This window comes from Camelus bactrianus, chromosome 4 (genome assembly GCF_048773025.1).
Source record: "Camelus bactrianus isolate YW-2024 breed Bactrian camel chromosome 4, ASM4877302v1, whole genome shotgun sequence".
Classification (NCBI taxonomy): Eukaryota; Metazoa; Chordata; class Mammalia; order Artiodactyla; family Camelidae; genus Camelus; species Camelus bactrianus.
Window position 1 is genome coordinate 71,696,323 of NC_133542.1, and position 24,238 is coordinate 71,720,560.

A 24,238-nucleotide genomic window follows, 5' to 3' on the forward strand; every position below is an offset into this window, starting at 1 on the left:
CAGGTTACCCCCACTCACACACATCCCCGGCTTGGGCTCTCAGAGAACTGCCCGGCACCCCACCTACGGGTCGCCTAACTCCTCCTTTTCCCTGTTTCAGTCAGTCACCAAGTCCCGCTCACTCCATCTCTTAAGCATCTTTGAAACAGCCACTTTCGCTGCCTCCCAGGCCAGTCTGGGTCCTGGCCCCTACTAGCCCCTGCCAGGAGGCAGCAAAGCTTCCTGGCAGGTTGCCCTCATCCTCACCCTAGTTAGGCCCCTTCAATCCATTCCTCAGCATCTTCCTAAAACATCCTCCTCAGTGTCTTGGGATTAAAGCCCAGGTCTTTAACATGGTCCGTGTGGTCCAGCCCTCACCCCACCTCAGGGCTCCGCTCCAGGGCTGCTCTTGATTCCAGCCACTGCACTTTCCCAGTGAAGAGAGCCAAAATCAAATTCATGCCAAACTGGACAAACTTTTAGAGGTTCTAGGTAAAAACCAAGCCATCTTTATTACTTTTATTAATTATATTACATTCTCAAATTTCAACTGATGTATTGCACAAAATACATGAATTTAGAACAGTTCTTTTCCATTCATATTTTGCAAAAAAAAAAATTATAGTTCTTCATCTGTATCATTGGTATGAGGGTCTGCCCCTGGGACCACCTCTGGGCCTGCTGCCCTACTCCTCCCGGGCTCAGCGGGTAAGCAGTTTGGTATACAGCAGCACCTTCTGGATTTCATGCATGATGCTGTGCCTGGAAATTTTATTCCAAACCCTTTGGCATAACAGACGGTTGGATTTTAAAAATCAATCCTGTAGGAGTGGGTAATCTTGCCAACTTGTCCAGAGACCTTTAAAGCACTCGCTTGTCTTGCACCCAGCACTTGCAAAGCGTGAGGTCATAGGTTATACCCTCAGGAATAATTACTAAATCTTCACCGTTAACTTTGACTTGTTTCCTTACCAGTTCCACCAGGGGACCTCTCAGCACTCCATCTAAACTGACTGGGGTTGTAGGTGCTAAATGTGTCTTCTCCAAACAGTACTTTGCTGCTCTAAAGAACTGAGTGAGCCTCTGTATTGAGACCTGTAACAACTCAAATGCAATGGGATGACTTCACTTCTGAGGGATGCTGTTTTGGGAAAAAAATCCTGCCTAGGCAGATGTATGTGGTTCTTAGAAATGGGGTTTCAGGAATCCTGGGTGGGTGTCTGCAGTGTTCTCAGCCTGAATCCCTGTCTCCTCCCCTGCTGCCCCAGGCCGGGTGGTGGCGGCCCTGCCCTAGTATTGCTCACACAGCACTCAGCTTCTGCTGTGGGCTGTGCTTCCTGGGACTCCACGGGGTACCCAGAGGAACTGCGTATCTCCACTGTATAGACTAGGTGACCCAGCCTGGAGACACCACGGGCAGCCCTGCTCTCCAGTGGCACAGCAAGGCCTCTGTGTTACTGCAGTGGTATTGTCTTCAGGTCCTCCTGCTTGTGGCCTGAATGGGCCCCCGTGCACCCCTTCCTCAGTGTTACGCTACCCTGCCAGCCTTGCTGAGGTCCCAAGGAGCAGCCAGGCCTCAGGCGACACCCACTCCCTGCATTGTCTGAGCTCCACTTCTTGCTCCCTGGGATTTTGAAAACATGGCATGCCCTCTCTGAGCGCCTGCTTCCTTATCTGAAAAATGGAGACAACCACAGGCCCCATCCTCTTCACATGACCGTTGCAGGGCGTGAAGCATCTCACCCACAGGCGTGGTGACCTCCCACACTTGGCGTCTTCCTCTGGGGCTTCACATGTGCCTTCCTTTGGGCCAGAATGCTCCTTCTCTCTCCACAAGCCACCCAGTTGACTCTGGCACAAGTGCATGAAGGTGGGGACAAGTATAGAGTTCTGGTTGGGTGACTGCATGATCTGGGGCCTGATGGCCCAAGGCAGTGGCTAGGGCTGGGGGTCAGAACACCTGTTCAGCCACCACTCCTTCTGGGCTCAGTGCGGGGCAGCAGATGAGGCCTTGGGCCCTGGGTGTCAGCACACACTGCTCCGATCACCAAACCTGAGGCTATAGGGCCCCACAGTCCCCTGGGAGAGTTGTCCCCACCTGCAGCCCATGGAACTGGAGAGGCCCAGTCATGGGTAGGTGGGAGTTATCTGTGAAGAACGTGGGCTGGGGTGAGTGCTGTTCTGGTGCAGAGTCCTGAGGTTGGAGCTGGCCCTTGGCTCCTCCAGGAGGCCTTCCATTCAGCCCACTGGCTGCTTGGACACCAGCTCCCAAATGCAGGGAAAGCTAGAGGAAGGCAAAGCCAGAAGTCTGCCCCACCCTGCCTGCCTTCTAGACTAAAACAACTCTTTACCAACAAATTTCCCCTTTATTAATTGCTGTGCGTGTTGCTATCGTACAATCAGGATACAGTTCAGGAATCAAGCAGCATGGAAGCAAGCGAGCTGGGGCCCGAGAGCTGCATCGTCTGGAAGAGCACAGAGCCACTTAGGGATGGCGCTGCAATGCAGGACAGACTTCCCCACCAGCACACCTTGCACCCTGGCCCCTCAGCTCCAAGTAATCCTGTCTCTAGGTCTTTGGGAGCTTGGGGATTGGGGTTTAGACTCCAGATCAGCCCTGCAGGTGCCAGGAACTGGGCAGAGCTGAGCTAGCAAGACAAGGACTTCCTAGTTCCCTACCCAGTCCCCTACCCTGACAAGGGATGAGCTCGGCTGGTTGCTTTCCCCTGAGGAGGCCTCAGTGGGTGAGACACCTGAGCACCTGGGCCCACTGCCTGCTCAGCTTCTGAACTCAGCCCAGGACTAGGCAAGGACCCATGGAAGGCACTTGTCTAGGCCTGCAGGCCCTGCTGGGGGATGCTGTCTCTGGCTCTGGCTCAGTCAGATCTTTGGGGCCCAGGAGAAGAGGGAGAGAAGGAGTGGAGCCTGGCGCATGACCCACTCCGACGGGGCTTGGCTGTGGCATTGGCAGGCCTAAGCAAGGAGGCTCAGAGCTTCGCCCGGGGGTGGCTCTGCAGCAGAGCGCGCATATCTAGGAGCGCCTTCTCCAGGTAGTGCGCCAGGCGGACAGCGTTGGTCTCGGCACAGCTGTTGTAGGCCGACATGGAGAAGTTGATGTGTGTCTCCCTGGGGTTATAGCAGACACCATAGCCATCTGGGACCACAGGCCCAAAGAACATGACACAGTCTGTCTTGGCGGGGACCTGGGGACGGCACAGGACCAAGGCGCTCATCCCTACCCCGCTGGCTCCCTGCCAGCCCTGAAGTGGCAGCAGCCAGCCTTTCCATGTCTCTGCTCCCCCAGTGTTCTGCCCAAGCCTTTTTCTCGTCTCCAGTGGACAGGTTACTCCCTTTCATCCTTCGGGGTGCAGTTACAGAGACTTCTCTGACATTCTTGGTGGCCTTTAACTGCTCCTTCCTCGGGATTCCCCTGATCCCCTAGCACTTTCCAAGGGGCCATCATTGCCTCATTTCCTGCGCTTCCTGCCTGGACTGTGAGCCTCTGTGGCAGGGACAGTGGTCTGCCCCTGCTGTGGCCAAGGGCCCCGCAGAGGCTGGCATGGATCAGATGTTCCTTCATGTCTGACCAGTGAATGAATGAAGCCCATTCTTCCATTGGGGGTGGGGGTGGGTCCTGACTCCTCCTCAGCCTGCCTAAGCTGCAGTGAACCCCCCTGACCCCAGCGTCTCCTCCAGAACTCAGCTGCTTTGGGAGTGGACCTGTGTGGGCCACAGCACCACCAAAGCCTGACCATGTTCTGGACCTTGGCTCCATTCAGCACAGCCTCTGTCCAGCTCATTTCCAGTGGCTTCTGTTCCATCCCACCCCAGGGCACCTAGGGCAGCGACCCACCTGGCTGGTGGAGAGGTTGAAGTGCATGGCGATGGCATAGGAGGTGTCCATGAAGATGTCGGGCATGCTCACCAGGTCTTCGATGGCCTGCAGCTTCAGACCCAGCAAGTGCCGGTCGAAGGCCTCCCCACGAATGGCCTACGGGAGGGGGAGCTGTCAGGCACTGAGGCTGCAGGCCCACAAGGCGCTGCTGCCCTCCTCAGGAGCCTTCCATTCACTGGCCTCCCAGACCCATGAGACCAAAACAGCCAGGCAGGAGAGCCTTTACTTCATAGATAGGGAAACTAAGGCCCAGGGTCCTGCCCAGGGAGGCAGGACAGGGTGAAATTTAAGAGCACAGGCCTGTAGCTCGGTGGCCTGGCTTCATCCTGGCTGTGGGACCTTCGCAGGTCACTTACACCTTGAGCCTCCATGTTTTCATCTGTGAAATGGGGACAGTCATTAACTCCCTTTGCAGAGTGGCAATGAGATCTAAACAGACATCTGCATGTGACAGGGGCAAAGCCTGGCACGTACAGGTGCTCAGGGCCAGGATGGGAACCAGACCTCCACCCCGTGACTGCAGCCCAAGCCGTCAGAGGGCAGGAATCCTGCTGTCTGCCAGACAGGGCATACCCTCAGCATCCTGGGCTCCAGAGGCCCTGGGGAGAAAGCATGACACAAGGTCCAGAGGCTAACCTGGGGCCAGAGCAGTCCCTGGGCCTAGCCTTGGTTTCTCCAACTTTAAAATGGGGATATTCTGCCTTGCTCCAAATGCCCCAGGGCTTAGGGGAGGGGTGCTTGATGCTAAGGGGAGCAGCCATTTACTGCAGGGATGAACAGGCAAGTGAGAAATGTCCAGGGTCAGGCGAGTAGGGATGTGCAGGCTCACTCACCCGGTCCGTGTAGGCTCGGTGGGCCTGCACGGCCTTCCGCAGCAGCTCCACTTTCTGGTGCTCCTAGGAGGGGGAGTGGGAGAGGGTGCTGAAGCCTCGTGCTTCTGGCCCCTCCCCGGCAGCCCACACCCCACCCAGCTCCAGCTCTGGATTCTGAGCTCCTTGAGAGCAGGAACTGGATCTGCCATCTCTCTGGACAGTCCTTGGCTGAGGCCTGACACAGGGCAAGTGCTCAGTGCTGACGACTGAATGAATATAGCTGACCCTTGAACAGCTTGGGTTTGAGCTGTGTGGATTCACTTACACGCGGATTTTTTTTCAGTAAATACTACGGTACTACACACCCTGTGGTTGGCTGAATCTGTGGATACAGAGGACTGACTGTAAAGTTATACCTGGATTTTCAACTGCGTGGCACCCCTAAACCCTGCATTGTTCAAAGAGCACCTGTAGTTCCTTTCTATTTTTGGCTGCCAGAAAACTGCACTGATAAATTCATGGCCCATCTTCTACTAGGTTCCCAGTGCCCACCATAGGACTGGAATACAGTAGGTGCTCAATGTGTGTTGACAGAATGAGCAGGAAGGGAGAAGGCTCAAGTCCAGCTCGCCCACCCTTGCCCCAGACCTCTCACCGGCACGTTAGGGTCATCCACGGCCTTGACGAAGGTCAGCGAGTCCATGGAGGCCGAGCGGATGGTGTCGGTACGGCCCAGGTGAAACATGCGCAGAGAGGCGCTTTCATAGGTGGCACACGCATGCCCATAGATCCTGGGTGGGAGATGGGCTGAGCACACCCCTGGCAGGTTCCCCCACCTCTACCCCCAGGTTTCATCCCTCCTTCCTGGGAGGCGGGGCAGGGCGCACCTGTAGTAGGCCAGCTGCAGTGCCATCTGGATGAAGGCGTCTGGGCTCAGCTTCTCCGACTTGGGGAAGTCTTTTCCAAAGTGGTGGAACACCATCACAGTGATATCCAGATCGTGGATCATGCTGGGGTGGGGGTGGGGTGGGGGTGGGGTGGAGGTGGGTGAGCAGCTGGCACCGGGCAGCCTCCCAACCCCTGGGAGGGCCCAAGGGCAGTCTCAGAGCCAGCAAGGCACAATGACAGAGCTGGCTCTTGTTCTGGCTCGAGGGGCCCCACGGCCCAGCACTCACATGCTAAGGTTCTGCTTGGCCTTCTCAATGTCACTCTTGATCTCAGGGGTGATGTTGAATCGCAGCTTCTTGGGCATGGGCAGGGGCACCATGGGAGACCGCACGAGCTCAGGCTTCTTCCTGCATGGGATGTCGGGGTCTCAGGCTCCTGCCGGGAGCCTTGGGAGACTGGGTCCATCCCCGGGATTGGGATAGGGAGGATAGGTTCCTGAAGCTGGAGGGGGCCAGTCCAGGGAGACTCTTGGGTTTGTTCTTCTGCAATCCGCCTTCATTCCAGCTTTCAAATGGCTAATGGAGGAGGGGAAGGGACTTGTCCAAGGTCACACAGCTGAGAAGTGGCAGAGCCAGAATTCAAACCCAGGTCTGACCAACTCAAACCCAGGCCTTCTTCTGGCTTCCTCTGAAAAAAGAGATTCCCAGGTCTAAGGGAGAATGCCATTTCCCCTTTAAAAGCTAGTCTGTGTCGCCTCTGTGTCACCTGTCATCAGGAGCTGGAGAACTGGGTGGAGGGTGGGGGAACCACACTCACGTGAACTCCATGACGTGGTCCACGAGGGCGACGATGGGGGGTCCCTCTGCTGCTGCATGCTCATAAACGAGCCCACAGGAGCCGTCTTCTGCCACGATGAACTGCAGAGGGGAATGGGGATCCCTGACAGCCCCAGGTCCCTGGAGCCACTCTCTGGTTGGGTCCCATGGGAAGGGCCTCTCAGCCATCTCAAGGGGTCCTGCTGACCTATTACTGTTATTAATAACAGCTAACACTCACTGGGGGCCTTGGAACACTAAGGTCTCAGGTCACACTAAGCACGTCCTGCACTCACATACCTTGCCGAGTTCCCACAACTTCCCTTCCAGGGAGTCCTACCACCACCCCATTTTATAGGTACAGAGGGAGAGTCATGGTTGTGCCACTTTGCTTGGCCCCACATCCCAGGCTCTCTCTGATCTGCTGATGGGCATGCTGGAGGTGACAGTGGTTTCTGGGCCAGGGCTGATAATGACAGGCTGACTGCTGGTAATTACAGCCGCGTCCACCTGCTGACTTCCCCTCCGGCTTTACAAGCTGGGAAGCCAGGGGAGCCAGGCTCTGAGGGAGGGCAGGGAGTCCCAAGGCGGCAGTGGGTCAAGCCTGGCTGCGTGTCTTGGGTGGGAGTCACAGCCCTGCTGGGTCCTCACCTGCAGCGTCTTATCGAACCAGCGGTTGCCGCTGTTGAGCTTGCCGCCGCCGCCGTGCAGCATCTGGCCGGCTACCTGGCTGCGGTACATATCTTCAGAGACCCACGGCATGGGCGCGTCCAGGCACACAGTGAAGATACTCTTCTGGATGGAGCGCACTGACTCCCGGTTCACCTTGTCTGTGGAGACGTGTGTGGGGGGTGGGGTGGCGGTGAGGGAGCCCCACAGCACTCCGTGAGGCAGGGCCTAACACCTGACCCATAAAAAGAAAGGAGGAAACAGAGGCCCAGGGTTGCACAGAGAGCTGGTGAGGCAGCTGGGGACCCAACACAGCAGGTGACTCTGGGGACAATGCCCCTGAGCAACACAGGATTTGGAGGGAAGGTGAAGGTGGGGTCCTCAGCCAGAGGACTTGGATTTTCATTGCAACTTGCTACTTAATAGAAATAATAAACTAACTTAACCCAACTGAGCTGCAGTTTCCTCTTGTGTGAAATGGGGCAACAACACCCACTGCGAGTTGAGAGGATTCAGTGAGAATTGTGGCTGCCCAGGGCCTGGTGCAGGCCTGTCCTCTGGGGGTACCTTTGATGAGAGTGGTGTATGCCTTGGCCCAGGAGTTGCGGTGGTTGGAGGTGAGGATGCCCACGGGCTCTTTGTTGGTTTGTAGTGACGAGTTCCAGATCTTTTCCAGCTGCGTGAAGATCTGATCTGAGGTCAAGGGTGTCCCATCGCTGTGGTACACGTCCAACTCAAAAAACTGTCCAGGTGGGTGGAGAGAAGGGGGCTGGTGGGGAGCCTCAGACGAGCAGCAGTCACCTCCCACCCCAGCCTCCTCCTGGTCTTGGCACCCCAGCTGAGGGGACAGCAACAGGCCGAGGGTGAGGAGAGGGGAGGAGGTCCTTGCACTGCTCTCCTCGGGCTGCCAGGCTCATAGCCCTTCCTGGCGTCCCCCAGGCAGGGCCTAGTTGGACACTCAGTGCAGGTGCCCAGGGCTGTCTATCCCCAAGGGCACTCAGGCAAGTGTGTTGGCCCTGCCCCCTCCTCCTCGGCAACAGCGTTGGGGCCGAGGCTGTGGGACAGTGGGGGGGGGGGGGCGGGGCACTCACTTGGTAGTTGTGCACCACGGTGATGTGCATGGGTGGCTTCTTAATCTTGCTGAAGTTGGCGACTGAATCCTGCTTGGGACCCGGCACGCGGCAGGAGGACAGGATCTGATAGTACTGGTTCATGCACAGCGGCTTCCCCCCCAGGTACTCCACAGGCAGGGTCTCGCTGCAGGGGCGAGGGGACAGGAAGGAGGCACAGGGAGCTGAGGGGTATGGCTGCGGGCTGGGCCAGGTAGCGGGGCTCACACAAGCAGTGCTGGGCCCCCTTGCGTCCCTCCTCCCCCTCAGCATGAGCAGTGGGCCTGTCTGAGTAGGACTGGGGTCGGGAGGCCTGTAATCCACCCTGCTTGTGAGTCACCCTGGAAACTCCCTTCCCCTTCTGGGCTTCAGTTTGCCACAGGAAAGAAGATGAAGCAGCAAGTCAACCTCTAGGGTCCTCTTTGGCTGGGAAGCCCATTCCAGGAGTCTCTTGGGATAGGGTCATCGGGAGGAGGTTCCAGCAACTGGAGCAGAGGGAGGACTCAGGTGTCCCAATCCCTACTGTCTGTCTCCTCAACCCCAACAGAGGCTGGGTTAATGGGAGTGAAAGCAACTGAGTTCTGGGTCTACCCAGCCCTCAGGCTGCGCTGAGGGTGGGAGGGAGGGGGACAGTCCTGGGGTTGGGCTGGGCCAGCTGGAGCAGCTGTTCTAATTAGGCAGTCAGGGCAGGAGCAGAGCTACTCACTTGTCAATCATGGCCTTGAAATCCAACACGCCCTCAATTAATTTGGCAGCGAACCTGGAGGGGCCAATCAGAGATCAGAAGGCTGTGTGGACCCCCACAGGGAGGTCCCTGGGTTTGGGAAACCTGTGTGGAGGGAGAGGCCTCACCCAGGGAAGTGACCCATTGTTTCACTCCTGTCACTGCTTTCAGAGAGGGTGGGGGAGTTCAAGTGCAGAACCTGTGTTCCAGTCCCAGTCCACCCCCCGGGGACCCAAGTAATCTCTAGGAAGAGAGATTAGAGTGATGTGTTGGGCAACCAACCAGCAGAATTTAAGTGCTAATGAACAGTAGCGTGATTATGACTAGATTATGAGTCAGTGCCCAACTGTGATTCCACCCGCGGAGGGCCCAAGGCCCTGATCCACAGCCTAGAGTCTGGAAGGTGGTCACCCTGCTCTGAAGCACCAGTTATGGAGGGACCTAGGACCTCAGGGGAAGGGGGGTTGTGAATGGGAGGGCAGTGGCTTGAGGTGTCCCCTCTCTTAAGTCCCTTCCTGTTTCTGAGCCTCTGTGTTCCCTAGGCCACCTTGCACAGCCTGGCCTTCCTCCCTGGACTGTTTGGGACACACCAACCATGCCTGACATCCAGGGGTGCTCCTGGCCCCCAACATGGGGACAACTGGTTGGAGTTCCTGGGCCTGAACCCCTGGCCCTTTCTGGGGTACCCTGGTCCCTTTAAGAGAAGCCGTGGTGGCTGTGAGTTGCTAGTCTGTGGACAGGAGAGCCCTGTCAGTGGTATTTTTATCCCCTGGAGGACTGGAACAGAGCCAGGGCAAGTGATATGACCGAATGTGGAAAAGGGGACTGTGTACAAAGGTCACCCCTGTGGCCAGCTGAGGAGAGCGGGAAGGAGGGAGTGAACTGCTAGCAATGGGGTGAGGGAGAGCCTCAGGTTTAAGCATGAGGAAGGGGACCTGGTCCACAGTTGGGTGGTTAACAATTATGAAGCTTTGGAGCCAGTAAGATCCTACTTCCTGCCAGGGTCAGCCAATCCTGAAAGGTGACCTTGGGCAGGTCCCTTCCCGGCTCTGAGACTCAGTTTCCCTATCTATAAAACAGGGATGATGCTCCCTACTTCCTAAGGCTGTTTGTGGGGATGAAAGATAATGAATAGGGCTGCGGCCCCTCCAGTCTCCTGGGGGAAGTGGACTTCAGGGCTCTGGAGATGTCCGGAGCGCTACCTCTGCTGCCTCCTCGCCCTGAACGCGCCTTAGCCACTCACCGGAGCTGTCCCTGCAGATCCACAAAGTCCTGCTTGGGCAGTGCTACACCAGGGCTGGAACAGATGACCAGGGGCTGGCGGTACTGGAGGTAGGCTGTTTTGAGCCACCACTCGGACAGCTGAAGGAAGGACCAGAGCCTGTGAGGAGGTGTAGGTGGGGACCTGGTGCCCCTTCCCAACCAGGGCTAAAGGACCTGGCTGGGTACCCTCTGCCCTCTCTGGGGAGCAGAGATTGTCAAAGTGAACATTCAGATAGAACCCCACCAATCCCTTAAACCCACCAGCAGTGTCCCATCATCTTCCCTTTAGACTGAGCCAATCAGCACTAGCAAGGGAAATCAGGCAACACTGCCAAGAAAAAAAGACTGGCAGGAAACCTGGGGCGGGGGGAAGAACAGAGGCAGAAATGTCAATCACTTTTCTTTACCTTACACATTTTAGGTCAATGATTTTAGTGCTTTTGCAAGTAAAAATGTCTGATAAATAAAAATAAAAGAAGAGAAAGCTATACAAAAAAAAAGGCTGATGCGTGAGTTTTTGCCTGTCCCAGGTGGGGCGTTTTCCAGGGAGGCAGGAGCACAGTGTTCAGTGCGACCTTGACCAACTGTGGTCTCAGTTTTGTTGGTGTCAGACTGGGGAATGGACACCCACCTGGATGTCAAGGTCAGGGCAATCTGAGGGAAGCTCATGGTGAAGACAAATTATTGCACCAGTGACAAGATGTGGCTGATACACCCTGCGTATCTACTGGGCGGGCCGTCCTCTGCCCAGGGCGGGGCTATTTCCAGTGGGTAAGCCGTGTCTCCCTGGAGACCAGCCGTGGATATATTGCTAAAGGCTCCTGTCTTGGGACTGTGCAGACTCCCAGGTGAGTGTCACCCTTGAGCCTTACGTGCTGACAGCAACATCGTCCCCACTACACACCTCTCCAAGCACAGGCCCGTATGCCTCTTTGTGGCAAGTCCCTCAACCCCTGGAGACCTGAGCCCCTGCTGTGCTTCCTCATTCTATCTTAAACAGCAGGGGGACGTGCCTCATCACCACAGATTCCCCTTGGGGAACTGCTGGCCTGTGGCACCAGGTCACTAGCCTTGGTCCCTTGGCAATGGATAAAGGAGGGCAAAGTGCCCGGACTGCACAGCAGGCCAGTGGGCGACTGCTGTCTGCTGATCCGTGACCGGGAGACAGGGCCCCTGGTCAGCCAGATCCTCCTGTGTAGCTTGGGGCCGCCTTGAGAGCTGCTGTGTGGTTCTGGGACTTTAATCTATCTAATGGGCCTCAGTTTCCTTATCTGCAGATTAGGGAGGGGCAGAAAGGAGCTCCCTCCCCTTGTGGACACAGCTGGGATGCCTTCATACAAGAGCCCTCACTCCACCAGTGATCTGAGAGTCTCTGCCCAGAGCCTGGGAGACAAGGGGAGACCCTGCAGATGTAGGCATCCCTGAGTGAGAGTCTGCTGGGCAGTGGGAGAGCCCCTTAAGGGCCCTGTGAGTGGAGAGGGGGTGGTGCCCCCAGTTGCTTCCGCCAGAAGCTTGTGTTTGAAGAAGCAGTTCTGGGTTAACCAGAGTTGGAAAACTGCCAGACTCCAGACTCTCTAATCCAGAGTCCGAGGTCCTGACCTGCCAAGGCTCACACGTGCTGGTCACCAGCTGATGCCCCCAACCTCTTGTGTGCAGCCCTACCCTTACACCTGCTCCCTCACAGCATCTCTCATTTTACCAGATGCCCCCTCTGGTTCTCTCCTAAAACCTGCTTTTCCCCACGTCATCCCTCTCTCAACAAATCCCCCCTCCCTTCCCCTACACAGTTGCTTTAGGCCAGGACTGTCTGCCAGCCTTCCTGCCATCCCTGCCCCAATCAGCAAGTGCCATCAACACCAAAACATATCCTGGATATGACTTCGGAACCTCTCCCCACAGCACCTCATCGGGGTGATGGTACCAGCCTCGTCACTGGGCTCCTGTTCCCACCCTCGCTTCCCTTCCAGTAGCAGGGCAGTCCTTTCTAATTTCTAACTTTACACTGAAGTGTAAGACACATACGGAAAGCAACATGCATGCAGCATCAGTGCAGACACATCTGCACACACCCAACACACATGCGTGACAGACGGAGGCAGAACCAGGACAATCTGTCACAAATTCCGTTTGAGACCATCCTGCAGCCCCCCTCCCACTGAGCTCAAGTCCAGGTGCCTCCTCCTAGGGCCCCCGCCCTACCCTTGCACTCCACCCCAGCCTCTGTCCCCAAACTCACCAGCTGCTGCCTCCTTTGCCAGTGCTGTTTCCTCTGTCTCAGACCTGACACCCTCCCTGCCCCTTCAGAATGAAGATGTTGCCCTTCTCTACCCTCACCCTCTCATCGTGCTTTTTATTTCTATAGAATTCCATTCTCTGATATGACCTCTCACGTGTGTCCTTTTTCCGCCCTACCTGAACGTCAGTGACAAGACACCACTGACAGTGTCCTTTCTCACCCAGTCCCCTGCCTGGTGCCAGGCACAGAGTAGGTGGTCAAGAAACTCTGTGGTACAAACAGATGCACCAGAGCAGCCTGAGTTGGAAAGTTTTGAGTGTGTAGCCAGCAACAGGCCACGGGAGGGATGTTCACAACCACCCAGGGCCTCTGGGGAGGTCCCTGTTCCCCCCATCCTCCATGCGAGCCAAGGGGACTGCTGTGCCCCCTGCCTTCTTACTCACCCAGTTCTCCGTCTTCCTGGCCCTGCGCTCCAGCCCCTTCTGCAGGCGCTCCCCTACGCCCCCCGGGGTCTGAAACTCTTCCACAAGCTCCTTGGTTTGGGCCCACTCCTCATCGCTCACGATGGGCTGCAGTGCCTTGAGATAATGGTCCAGGGTCTGCTGGAGCGGGGGCACGGGCAGTCGGGGCAGTGAGTCCTGGTGTGTCTTGAAGCGACTGGAAACCTTCGCCAAGGAGGAGGGCTTGAGGAAGCCCAGGGGCTTCACCTGCAGGCAGCACAACACCCTGCTCATTCTCTTAGTGGCTCTGGGAGGCCCTGGCACTCCCAAAGCTAGTCCTGGGCACTTATGTGCCCAATTCCTTGGGTCAGAGACGCCTCTTGGGTGGTGCCTGCTATGCTTTCCCAGCCCTGGAGATGTAGGTGTCTCCACCTCTTAGGGGCCTGGAGATGCAGGTAGGGATGGGGGAGGGTGGGGTGTGGCCATTGATCTTGGCAGGACTCAGAGAAGCCCTTGGCAATGGCACTTGTTGGGGGTGGCAGAGGTCAGAGCGACCTCTCACCTATTGGGTGCACAGGGCTCTGCCTTTCTCGTCCTGGGACGACATGTGAGGTAACCACTCCCTCCCGGAGGTCCCCACCTCCTTTTCTCCCACCCTTTCCAAGTTGGGAAACAGGGGGGAAGAAGAGAAAATCGGAGAGAGCCAGATGATGACAGTACCTTTGGCTGAGGGCAAGGCCTCGGGCTTTCTCCTATCTGTGGGGTGGGGCTGGGGAGGCATGGGGGCAGCGCTGTGGCAAGAGAGAGCTGAGTGGACTGGCAAGGAGGGTGAGAGTTGGCAGAGAGAGACTCTGCAGACTTGGAGGAGGGCAGAAAGAGACAGGAAGGCTGGAGGCTGCTGGCAGCAATGGGCAGGCAAGCGGCAGAGGTTCCATTTCATACCTTCTCCTTCTGCTGCCTGTCCTCCATGGCAGGACTGAGGTTCTGAGCCCTGTCTGTCTGCCTTGGGCTGGATCTCTAAGCCTAACTGTGCTACCAAGTGGGTGAGCAGAACCTAGCAAGAGGCAGCCACTTGCCTGGGCTGGAAAGAGAAGACAAGAGCCGAGATTCAGGGGGAGGCAGAGATGGCAATGACGATGGCTATGGTGGCTGTGGTGGCATCTGGGTTGTGGCTGTCGCAGGAGCAGCTGTTCCACCCTCCTTAGCTTCCAGAAATGGAGAAAAAGGGAGCTGATGAGACGGTGCGTGTGGGGTGTGCACCAGAATAGGAGGACACCTGGAAAACTTTCTCTTTCCTTCCCTAGATGGGCCCAGTGCCAGGGAGTCAGGCCAAGAGGTGTTAAAAAATCCACCTGCTGGAAACTGCATAGGTCTCTTTGATCAGGGAAAACTTGGCTGGAGGGCAGAAACTGCTTCGCTGCCGAAGTTAAACCACAACCATGAATATAGTCTTGAAAATTGTGGTTGGTGCAAAGGAGCAAACACTGGGAAAGGGCTTAAGTGGATATTTCCCTCTGGGACTCATGAGGCCCTTCTGGGCCACTCTTCCACCAAAGCCTGGTTCTCTTGAGCTGTGGCTCATTCAGTGGGGGATGGGGTGTTAAGAGTAGACAACTTTGAGCCTTAACAGTAAGCCAAAGGATGCTGACTTTGGATTGAGCTAGAGTTGAGTCACCAGACCCAGGGGATTCTAGTCAAGTTTTTTTCTCTCCTTGTCTCAGTCTTCCTGGCAGTAAAGTAACCAGGCCACCTAGCAGGTCCTGGAGGATAATCCAGAGGTGACACAGTTCAGGTGGCAGTGGCAAGGGTGAGGAGGAGCTCTAGGGTCCCGGAAGATCTAGAAAAACCTCTGGGCCTGTGGATGGGAACTCTTAGCCCTCTGGGCCCAGCAGTACCTGAACACCCTTCTTGGCACAGACAGAGGGAGATACGCTTGGAGTAGAGAGGGAAGGAATCCAAATTAGGATAGCAGCACCACTTGCTCCAAGCTGCTCTCTGGGGATATTGAGAGTGTGGGTGTGTAGATTTCAGTCACGTCCCAGGAGGGACCGGTGGAAAAGGAGAGCACGGGGCTGCCACCTGCTTCCTTCTGCTAGTTCTGAGGACTTTCTGAGCAGCTCAGCTTGATACCTTCACTTGAGTTTCTCTGTCCACACACCATTCCCCAGGGGCCATTTGATAAGCCCGGAAAAGCTGACAAACTGGATGGGGTTGGAGAAGTGGCTCCAGCTGAGCATGGGACAGATGTGTGAATCGGAGAATAACTGTGGGGAGACATCCCTGGTCTCTCTGCTCGTTGGCTCTGGGTCTAAGGGTGGATGGAGGTGCTGCCTGAAGCCAGGATCCTCACTGTCTTTTCCAAGTCGTTGGAATTTAGCGCCACAGCATGTGGGTTCGACCCAGCCTCTGACCTTGAACCTCAGTCTCCTTCTCTGCCAAACGGGATTAGCCCACCTGCCGACCTCATCCCAGTAGCTGCTGGCCACGCCGGACGGCGGCCGCCCAGCTGTATCGCCTCGACGGCCTTTTTCCCCATGCGGGTGCAGCTCTGTGGCTGGCCCGGCCCGCGGCCCGCGCGGCCCGCCCGCCCGCCCGCCCTCCCCGTCCAGGGCCCGCCAGCCCGGGTTCCCTGCCGCACTCACCAAGGTCCTGGCAGCAAAGGCCAACATCTCTGCGGCCTGCCCAGGAACACACAATCCGCTCCGTCCCTTGCGCTGGGCAAAGTCCAAGCCGCCGCCGTGGGCGGGTCCTAGCTAGAGGCTCTGGGGCAAGGACGCCGAGTCACGGCCGCCAGCGGGTAGAAGCGGCCCGGCGCCCACCCACCGGGCCGGGCGGGTGGGCGGCCGGGGGTGGGGTGGGGGTAGGGGAGGGGGACTTTCTCCGAGCGGGGCCTCCGGCCGGTTGCGGAACCCGGTGGCTAACCACGAGCGCGGGGCGGGGCCGGGGGCGGGACCGGGGCGCAGTTAGCGGTTGGGGACCCCGCGAGGAGGTGGAACGCCGAAAGAGGAGCAAGGTGGAGTTCGCCGTCCAGCTCGCTCTCTCCCACCTCCATTAGCCGTCCAAACTGTTGGAGGCAGTGGTGTGCACCCCTCTCAGTCCTTTTGGTGTCCTTGAGCGCTGCTCCCGGAGTGGTGGGAAAACACAACCATGTTGACAGGGGAGTGTCTTCTAATATTCCTCGGGATAGGGTCAGAGCCACGCACGAAGATGACAGGTGGGGGCCGCCCCGCAAAAGCATGGCTGCCGCGCTCCCAGTGCCCTCCCGGTCCGCGGCTGGCCCGTCGGGGGGCGGGCCGGCCGTTGGCGCGCATGCTCCCGGGTGCCCCGCACCAACATGGCCGCCGCCTCGGGGTAAGCGCGGCCGCCGCCAGCCGGCCGTTGCTGGGCATGCTCTCTGAGTGCCCCGCACCAACATGGCGGTCGGCTTCGCTGGGGTGACTTTAATTCTCGGTTTTCGGTTATAGCCGGCCGCTGCTTATTTGTCTCCGGGAAGCTCTGAGCGCGTGGTGCAGCGGAGAAAGGCTGGGTGCGTGCGGGGGTGAAAGGTGAGAGGGGACTGCAGGCACCTGGGCCGGCTTCTGGCGGGAGGAAGATGGCTGAAGGCGAGCGGCACTCGCTGCCAGGTAAGGCGGGCCGCCGGGGCTGGAGTGGAGTGGGGGCGCGGAGGCGGTGCCAGGCGTGGGGGCGGAGAAGGGGTGTGGTGTGGGGGGTCTCAGTAAGGGGAGGGTCGGGAGATGGAGGAACTCGAGGGGTAAGCGCTCCTCGTGGGCCCCGAGGAGGAGCAAGAGTTGAGGGGCCCTGAGAGAAAAGTGCTGCGGCATCTGGAAGGAGGACAGGAACCCGGGGCTGCAAAGAGGTCATGGGTGGGGCGCAACACGAGGACTTGGGGAGCCTGAGCTGCCCGAGGGTCGTGTGGGCAGCACTGTGGCCAGAAGGGAGGCCTTTTTCACATCAGCGCTTGACCTGGTGGGGATCAAGCCAGTCAGGATGACGGCTTCCTTCTTTATTAGACCCTGCTCAGGCGGGGGGCGGGGGTGGTGCTCCTTGGGCCTGGGCCTGCCTCGATCCCATTTCCAGCCTCCCCACTTCATGACCACCCCTCATCCACCTACCCTCTCTCCACCTTCGGAGGCCGGGCTTTGGAGTTTAAGTGGTTAAGAAGTTATTGAGAGAAACTGCCCTTGGTCGTCTAAACCACTAATTTAAAAAGGCTGGTTGTGCAGGGAGATGAGTCTCTTTCTGGCCTCACCATCTGTAACTTTTATTTACACCGTGGTTTCCTTTAGTTCATCTCAAATAACTGGGCTGGAAGTGCTAGGCAAAGGATGCTCTTAGACCCATAACCTGGGGAAATGGAAAGGTGTTTGCTGACCAACCCCCTCGCCTCTTGAGCTAAGAAGGACTGATGGTAGATAGCTTTTAAAATTCTGGCAGAGGTGTAAATAGGTTGGCTAAACAGCTGTTTCAAAACAGGTAGTTTTGAAACCATTCGGTATTACTTCCCTGTTTTGTCATTTGTGATCTCTGGGAAGGTCTCAGGAGGGAGAGATTTTGAAGAACAAAAGAGGGCCCCCCCATGAACAAAAGAGTTGAGTATGGTCTCTTAGGGCATTTATTTGATACAAAACTTGTGTCCATGTGCTCTTAGGAGTTCTGGTAATGACATCAGGATATAGGCAAACAAAATTATCAGTGAGATGAATGTGTCTCTGAAGATGGGTCATGGGGGATTTGGAGGGTAGGACCTGTGCCCTGAGAGAGGGGAAGGCTCAGGGAGGTTATCTGTGGCTGGGAAGATTCCGGTTCCCAGGAGGTGGTCCTTCTTTGAAGTTTAAAATAGGACATTTAGGAACAAGTGGGAAGAACTGCTTAATTCAGACTGTATAGTAGTGAAAATCTTGGATTTTGGAATTACATGGACCTGGCTCTGCCTGGCAAGTCACAGCCTCTGAGAGCCTGTTATCTTATCTCTTAAAAGGGAGCTACTGTACCTCCTTCACAGAATTGTAGTGTTTGTGTCGTAGATGATGTGGGCAAATCATGGGACGTGGTAGGTAGTCAGTAAACGTAGGTTACTGTTATCCTTCTCAGAGATGGTACAGGTTGAACATGTAGACAGGTTACCAAACGGTAGATGATAATATACTCTCTGGGTTTTTTTTTTAGAAACATCTCTAAAACTCTGGATGTTTTCATCCAGTTGTAGGGGATCCCACTGTCTTGTGGCACTTTTGTCAGAGATGGAATCTGAGGCTGGAGGGGCTGTGGGTCTGACCTCATTTATCACAGTCCCAAGTTTGAAGGCTGGTTTTTTTGATTTGGGATTGCGTGGTCTGGCGAATTGTGTGTTTCGTCAGTGATTTGTTGCAAACTTCCACCAAGTAGCCTTTCCTCTGGAAACAGGGCCTGGCCTGGAGATTTTCCTCCCTTTGAAATAATGTTAGGAGGGCTATCCCCTTGTGGGAACAGTTCTCTCAAACTTAGAAAAGCGTCTGTTCCCAGAGATCATTTGCAAGTTGATAATTTGGAATGTAGAGCATGTTTTCCTATAAAAACAATGCGGTTAGGTCACCTGACCTACACAGCTTCTAATTTAGCATCTTACTTAAAGTAGCAATTTACTAATAGTAGGGTCATCAATTTGAGGTTCTGGGAACAGGACTTGCAGAAGGTGGGAGGAGGAAGAGAGTTTCTGGTCTCTTTCGGGGGGCCCTCGTTTGAATTTTGAATTAGGCAGAGTTTGCCTTGCTCTTGTCCCAGGTTCTCTGTCTCCTTAGATCTCCAGGTCTCCTGGCACTTTTCCTTTCCTCAGGGCCTCTCCATGCAGGCTCTATTCCCCCAATTGTCACGTGTCCTAGAACCTACTTAGGTCCTTGTCCCCTTTTCTCCAGGCAGCTGATGTGAGCTAGGTTTTAGGAGAACAGCAATGAGACAAGTTTATACTAAACTGTGAGTGACTGATAGTCCTTTTACTCTTCTTGGAGAGTTTTCATTTTTAAAGGAAGCGCTTACTAACCTGACAACTATCCAATAGTAGATTCAGGCCCACAATTCCCAACCCTAAAGCCTTGGGACCCTAGGTGTATTTTGGAATTAAGAGTTTTTCAGATTTCAGAAAGCAGTGTCTCATAATCAAACAAAAAGATTTATGCAGCAAAACATAAATTTCGACCAAGTGGGATACATAAAGCCTGTAAGTGTTCTTATATCAGCTTAGGTTTAAGTTTTATATCAAATGAGTCTATGCTAAAATTACTGGAAAAAAAAAAACCCAAAAACTTTGGGATTTTGGAATTTTGGGGACTTTGGGTAAGAGACTGAAGGCTTGTATTTCCCAGTGTCACAAAGTGAAGGGGAACCCTGCAGGGTGGGGCAGATATTTTTGAACACTCATCGTCATCAAAGCAGTCAGCTTTGGTAGAGTTTGCCTCTAGGTTAGCACATGGAACTACCCTGTATTTTCCTTTCCCTCAACTTCTGAAAATATAGAAACTCCATTGAAAGTAATATTTTTTTCTGATTACAAAAGTACTATATGCTAGTTTTAAGTAGTTATATGTAGCTTAGACAATGGAAGTCCTTTATAAATCTTACCTCCTAGCGATGACTATTATTAACTTTGGTGTTTAATCCTTTAGGTTTTTCTGATGCATGTGCTAATGGGTACGTGTATTGTTTATATTAGTATGTATAGTTATTTGTACAAAAATAAGATTTATTATATACAATGTAGTACAGTTTTTTTCTTTACTTATTAGTATTTGGCTGTTCTTCCTCTGTCAGTAATTTAGCTTTTATTCTTTTTAAAAGCTAGGAAGATTTCCATCATATGGACATATCATTATTTACTCATCACTTTATTGATTGATATTTGGGTTTCTAATTTTTTTAAATGCAGTAAGCACCTTTCTATACATCTTTGTCTGTTTCTGTGGGCACATCTGAAGGGTTGTTTCCTACTGTTGGTTCAATGGGTATATGCAGTTTTTACTTCAAAAGACAGTGCCGAGTTGCCCCCTCAGCAGATTCTACCCTCTAAGACTCCCACCAGCAGTGCAGGAGAGTTCCTGTTTCTCCTTCCCCAATCAATGCCAGATGTTCTAAACCTGCCAACCTGATTTAGAAAAGCAGTCTCATCTTTGCTTATTTGGGGAGGTTGGTGATTTTTTTCAAGTGTATATTGGCCATGTGTTGTTTTTCTCCTTCTTCTTTGACTTGCCTGTTTATATGTCTGAAAGGTCAACTTGGTTTTATTTTTCTAACCTTTCTGCCTGGTTGGGGAGCAGGAGGAGAGGGCATGGCAGAGCCACTGGAGTATCAGTTGTTGAGGGGATTGCCAGTACTGCCCAGCTCCTTGCAGAGTAAGGAAAGGCAGGAGGCCAGTGGGTTTGGCTTAACGAGCCAATACTTTATTCTGGGACTACATGTCTGGTTTACACTGGGGTTTGGGTATTGGAGTGTTGGTTTAGAAGTGTGTGTGTATGTGTGTGTGTTGGGAGGGGAAGAGTCTGTTTATCTGATTGCTTTTTCATTTTCTTTGTCCAGATTCTTCAGAGGATAGCCCTCCAGCCACTCAGAACTTCATCATTCCAAAAAAAGAGATCCACACTGTTCCAGACATGGGCAAATGGAAGCGTTCTCAGGTACCAGTGGTGTCTGCACTGTGCGGTTGGAACTGGGATGAGAAACGGGCTTTTTCAAAACATTGGTTTTCTAGGCCTGAGTGAGGCTGTGAGCTCCTGACCTTTCTTGCTTTTGGAGCCAGAGCTGTTTAGAAGCTAGGAAGAGAGGTGTCAGGGGAGCTGGCTGTGTCTCCCTCCTCAGGGGCAGTATTTAGTGGGAAAGTATCTCGTGGCCCGAGTAAGGATAACCCTGGAAAGTAATGCTCTTGGTTCTCATAAGCCATCACCCCTTGGGTGTTACTGTATTGGCTGAACATCCTAACTGATCAGGTAGGTCACTTTGATTCTTGGTTATAAGTAACAGCAAATTGGGAGTCAGTGAATCAAAGGGAGAGAAGGTAACCACATGGAAACCTAGCCAGGGAGGTGGCTAAGCCTAAAAATACCAGAAAATAGGACCTCAGCTTTCTGCGCTGCTCCATCCCCATGGTGGGCAGCTTGTGCCTCCTGAGCTTCTGGGATAGGCTGTGGAAAGACTGGGACTGAGAAAAAGAAAGCCAGTTTCAAGTTCCCGGGAAAGGCCTTGTGGCCAGCTCCAGCCGGTTACCTCTACCTGGTCTGGTCAGCTGGCGTGGGGAGCATCACTTGTATAGAAGGGCTAGCTTGGGGGTCCTGGCAAGCTTGGCAGGTTTTCTATGAAGACTTTGCTGTGCTTACATTGAGCCTAAACACTACAGCTACTGTGTCTTGGCCTCATTGGGACTTGGGGGTCATGCAGGCCTTTCTGGCTGCTCTTTCCCAAGCCTGCCCTTTAAATATCTGGGGATGGTTACGTCTTTCTGAGTTGTGGTCTCCCTTGAGCCTTCACCAGGATAAACGCCTTAGTCCCTTTAGCTGCTCAAAGGACACGGTTTGAGTCCTTTCATCATCTTGCTCTACCTAAGGGTTTCTCAATCGCAGCGCTATTGACATTTGGAGGCAGATAACCCTTTGGCATGGGGGCTGCCCTGTGCATTGTCTGATGTTTAGTAACAGTCTGGCCTCTACCCACTCAATGCCAGTAGCACCCTCTCCCCCCAGTTATCACAACTGAGAATGTCTCCAGACAGATCAGAAGTCCCCAGGGAGACATACCGCCCTGGGTTGAGAACTAATGCTCTTTCCTGAACCTGCAGGATTGTCTGAATCCAAACATGGCTTTAGTTCCTTGCTTTTCCCCTAAATGTTTTCCAAGGAGGACTGGGTGTTTATGATGTGCCAGGTACTTCAGTGCATTTAATCTTCACAACAGCTCTGGGATGGGGGCTCTGTGGTCACCTGCATTTTGAAGGTGAGAAAACTGAGGCCAGGAGGTGAAGACATTTAGCATGGCGGCACAGTTAGTGGTTGAGATGAGATTCCAGAGATTCATGCCCAGGTCATCTGACTCTAGAGCTGCTGTGTCATAGGACACAGGTGGGCAGATGACTGCCTGCCAGCCTAATTTGGCCCCCTCCCTATTTTGGTAAGTAAAACTTTATTGGAAAACATCCATGCTCATTGGTTTACATGGCTTTTTTTGTGGTACAAGGGCACAGTTGAGAATTTGTGAACCAAGCTATGGGGCCCTTAGAACCCAAAATATTTACTATCTGATGCTTTGCAGGGAGTTTTCCAACCTTTTGACATTGACAGTTTTTGGAGGTATAGATTGACCAATACCTGATGGAAACCTTTCGCTTGCTCTGAAGCTTATTGGTCAAGGGTGTGGACCTGCTGTGGCCAGACAGGTGACTGCGCTGTGGCCAAAGCTCTTCACCAGGCAACAGAGTGCAGTGGCCAGGAGCACAGGCCTGGGGTCAGAGAGGTCAGGGCTGGAAGCCCAGGGCTGCCATTTTCTCTTCTTGCGACTTAGGCTAAGTGCCTAACCTCAGTACCTAGGCTAGGCGTCTACTGTAAAACGGGGCTGTTTGGAGGCTTGAATGATGTAAAGCCAGAAAAGCATGTGGCCCAGTGCAAGACATATGGTAAGCCTCACTGAGCGATGGGCGTAATGACTGTTGCTGCTGTGATGATGGTGCTGTTGGTGGTGACTTTGCATACAATCACGTTCATAAGAAAGTCCTGAGTTTTAGTCAGTTTTAGTCACCAAGAGACTGTGAGCCATGTGGGAGCAGGGACAGTGGAGGGTGACCCTGCCTCTTGCTGCTACCTTTCTTTGCAGCCTCATGTACTTTACGGGAATGATTGTGAACACTGGCCACAGTCAGGATGAGGACTCAGACTTGCCCTAGGCTGGGAGAGTTGCCATGGGTGGTCCACTGGGCTGGCCATGTGACCCCACATTTCCGCCTGCAGTCATTCCATAGGCTGGTGGGAGGATCCTGGTATAGGAATGTTCTAGATCCTGAATGGTTGCTTCTCAAGGGTTGCTGTGGATGTCCCAGCTTCCTTAAGGCTTGGAGAAGGAGGAAGAAAGAAAGTGAGAGGCAAAAGGGTTGAAGAAGAAACAAGAGCAAACAGAAGTTGCCTGGTCCTCGAATCTGCCTCTCCAGGGGCCTGCGCCTCAGTGCTTTCTTACCCCTGTGCTGTCTGTAACCTGCAGCCCCCTAGGGAAGAGAGTGCCCAGTTAGAAGCTGGGGATGGGTGTGTTTGGAGCCCTAGCCGTGGGCAGAAGACAGCTTCATCTCTTGGGAGCAGGGCCTCTGCACTGCAGGCACGCAGCCTGGCCTGTCTGGTGGGGGAAACATCCGCAAAACCACCAGGGAAGGACCCTTGGTGGTATAGTGGGATGGTGGAATACTCGGCCACTCTGCTTTGGAGTTTGGCTGGCTGGGTCCTACCTCCACATGTAATGAGATCTTGGTCTTAGGAGACCTTGGGCAAGTCACTTCTCCTGAAGCCTTGGTTTCCTAATCTGTAAAATGGGGACAGTGATAGTGTCTACCTCGTGAGGTTGTGGAAAGAAACTGCTGGCAGCAGTAATGAGCACATAGTAAACTGGCTGGAGGTCTAGGTGTCATCGTGGTCTTTGGCTTGCCAGCGGTTTTGGATGGAGGATAAGGGTAGGGTATTTGGCGTTACCTCTGCTGCTCCGGTGGTCTGGGGCAGCTTGGAGCTCTTTGCTAACTGGGGGGAGGTGGGGGCTGGCCGGGCGTGCAGAGTGGGGGTCTGACATCCCTCTGCCATGTCCTCACTCCGCATTCTGTTTGGTAGGCGTATGCTGACTACATCGGATTCATCCTCACCCTCAACGAAGGTGTGAAGGGGAAGAAGCTGACCTTCGAGTACACAGTCTCCGAGGTAGGCGCGGGCCGTGGGCTGCGCACGGGGCCTTTCCGGAAACAGCTCCACAGGGTCTGTGACTGGCCGGTGCGGGAGGTCACGTCACCCACACACGTGCGCTGCAGACCTTTTGGTGTCTGTATTTCCAATTTTTAAAAAAATCTGTGAATGAGTGTATATTTATAAAATTGAGATCAAGGTAAATATTCCATTTTATAGCCTGCATTTTTGCTAACTGGTGTCTTTATATAACTTTTTAAATTAAAAATGATCACGAAAGAATAAACATGCTCACTGAAGAGACTGCTGATAGAAACGTGCATAACGTTAACAAAAAAGCTGGCTTCTTCCTGTACTCCTTCCCATAACTGACTCCCAGGGGCGGCCCCCTGTTAACGGTGTGGGGACTATCACCTACACCTGCCCCAGGAGTGCCTCTGCCCCGTTGAGCCATGCCCTCACTGGTTTAAACAACCCCCAGCTGTGGACTTTGAGGTTGTTTCCCTAAACACTGGGACTCTG

At 54.2% G+C, this 24,238-nt stretch overlaps 2 protein-coding genes across 7 annotated transcripts in view; one reads left to right on the plus strand and one right to left on the minus strand.

Annotated features, from left to right (window-relative positions):
* Positions 1 to 456: 456 nt before the first annotated feature.
* Positions 457 to 15,986, minus strand: CRAT (carnitine O-acetyltransferase). Of its 3 annotated transcripts, XM_074362370.1 has the most exons (15): positions 15,473 to 15,986; positions 13,907 to 14,035; positions 12,834 to 13,097; positions 10,135 to 10,253; positions 8,874 to 8,927; positions 8,150 to 8,315; positions 7,626 to 7,800; positions 7,041 to 7,219; positions 6,391 to 6,491; positions 5,862 to 5,981; positions 5,574 to 5,696; positions 5,342 to 5,477; positions 4,708 to 4,770; positions 3,833 to 3,970; positions 457 to 3,182 (listed from the first exon to the last, which is right to left on the minus strand). In XM_074362370.1, exons 1-15 carry the CDS (start codon positions 15,497 to 15,499, stop codon positions 2,967 to 2,969), a joined length of 2,010 nt encoding a protein of 669 aa, XP_074218471.1. In that variant the 5' UTR covers positions 15,500 to 15,986; the 3' UTR covers positions 457 to 2,966. The 3 variants fall into 3 exon arrangements, with proteins under 3 accessions (XP_074218471.1, XP_074218472.1, XP_074218473.1); XM_074362371.1 differs by lacking the exon at positions 13,907 to 14,035; XM_074362372.1 differs by lacking the exon at positions 15,473 to 15,986 and having other exon boundaries at positions 13,773 to 13,912.
* Positions 15,987 to 16,227: 241 nt separating this feature from the next.
* PTPA (protein phosphatase 2 phosphatase activator) overlaps positions 16,228 to 24,238 on the plus strand; it is a 29,120-nt gene continuing 21,109 nt past the window's right edge. The window contains exons 1-3 of one of the 4 annotated variants that reach the window (XM_074362375.1): positions 16,228 to 16,453; positions 20,376 to 20,473; positions 23,648 to 23,734. In XM_074362375.1, coding sequence (XP_074218476.1) covers positions 16,423 to 16,453; positions 20,376 to 20,473; positions 23,648 to 23,734 — 216 coding nt within the window. In that variant the 5' untranslated portion in view covers positions 16,228 to 16,422. Of the gene's footprint in view, positions 16,454 to 16,561; positions 16,582 to 20,375; positions 20,474 to 23,647; positions 23,735 to 24,238 lie in introns of those variants that run through there. The other 3 variants (XM_045513892.2, XM_010951241.3, XM_045513893.2) reach the window with 3 other exon arrangements.

Excerpts from the sequence above, each read along its gene's own strand:
- CRAT (XM_074362370.1), bottom strand. The coding sequence starts at position 15,499 with ATGTTGGCCTTTGCTGCCAGGACCTTG. Across the intron at positions 14,036-15,472 it reads CCTTTGCTGCCAGGACCTTG|CTAAGGAGGGTGGAACAGCT; the intron begins GTGAGTGCGGCA and ends CATTTCTGGAAG. Across the intron at positions 7,220-7,625 it reads ATACACCACTCTCATCAAAG|ACAAGGTGAACCGGGAGTCA; the intron begins GTACCCCCAGAG and ends ACGTCTCCACAG.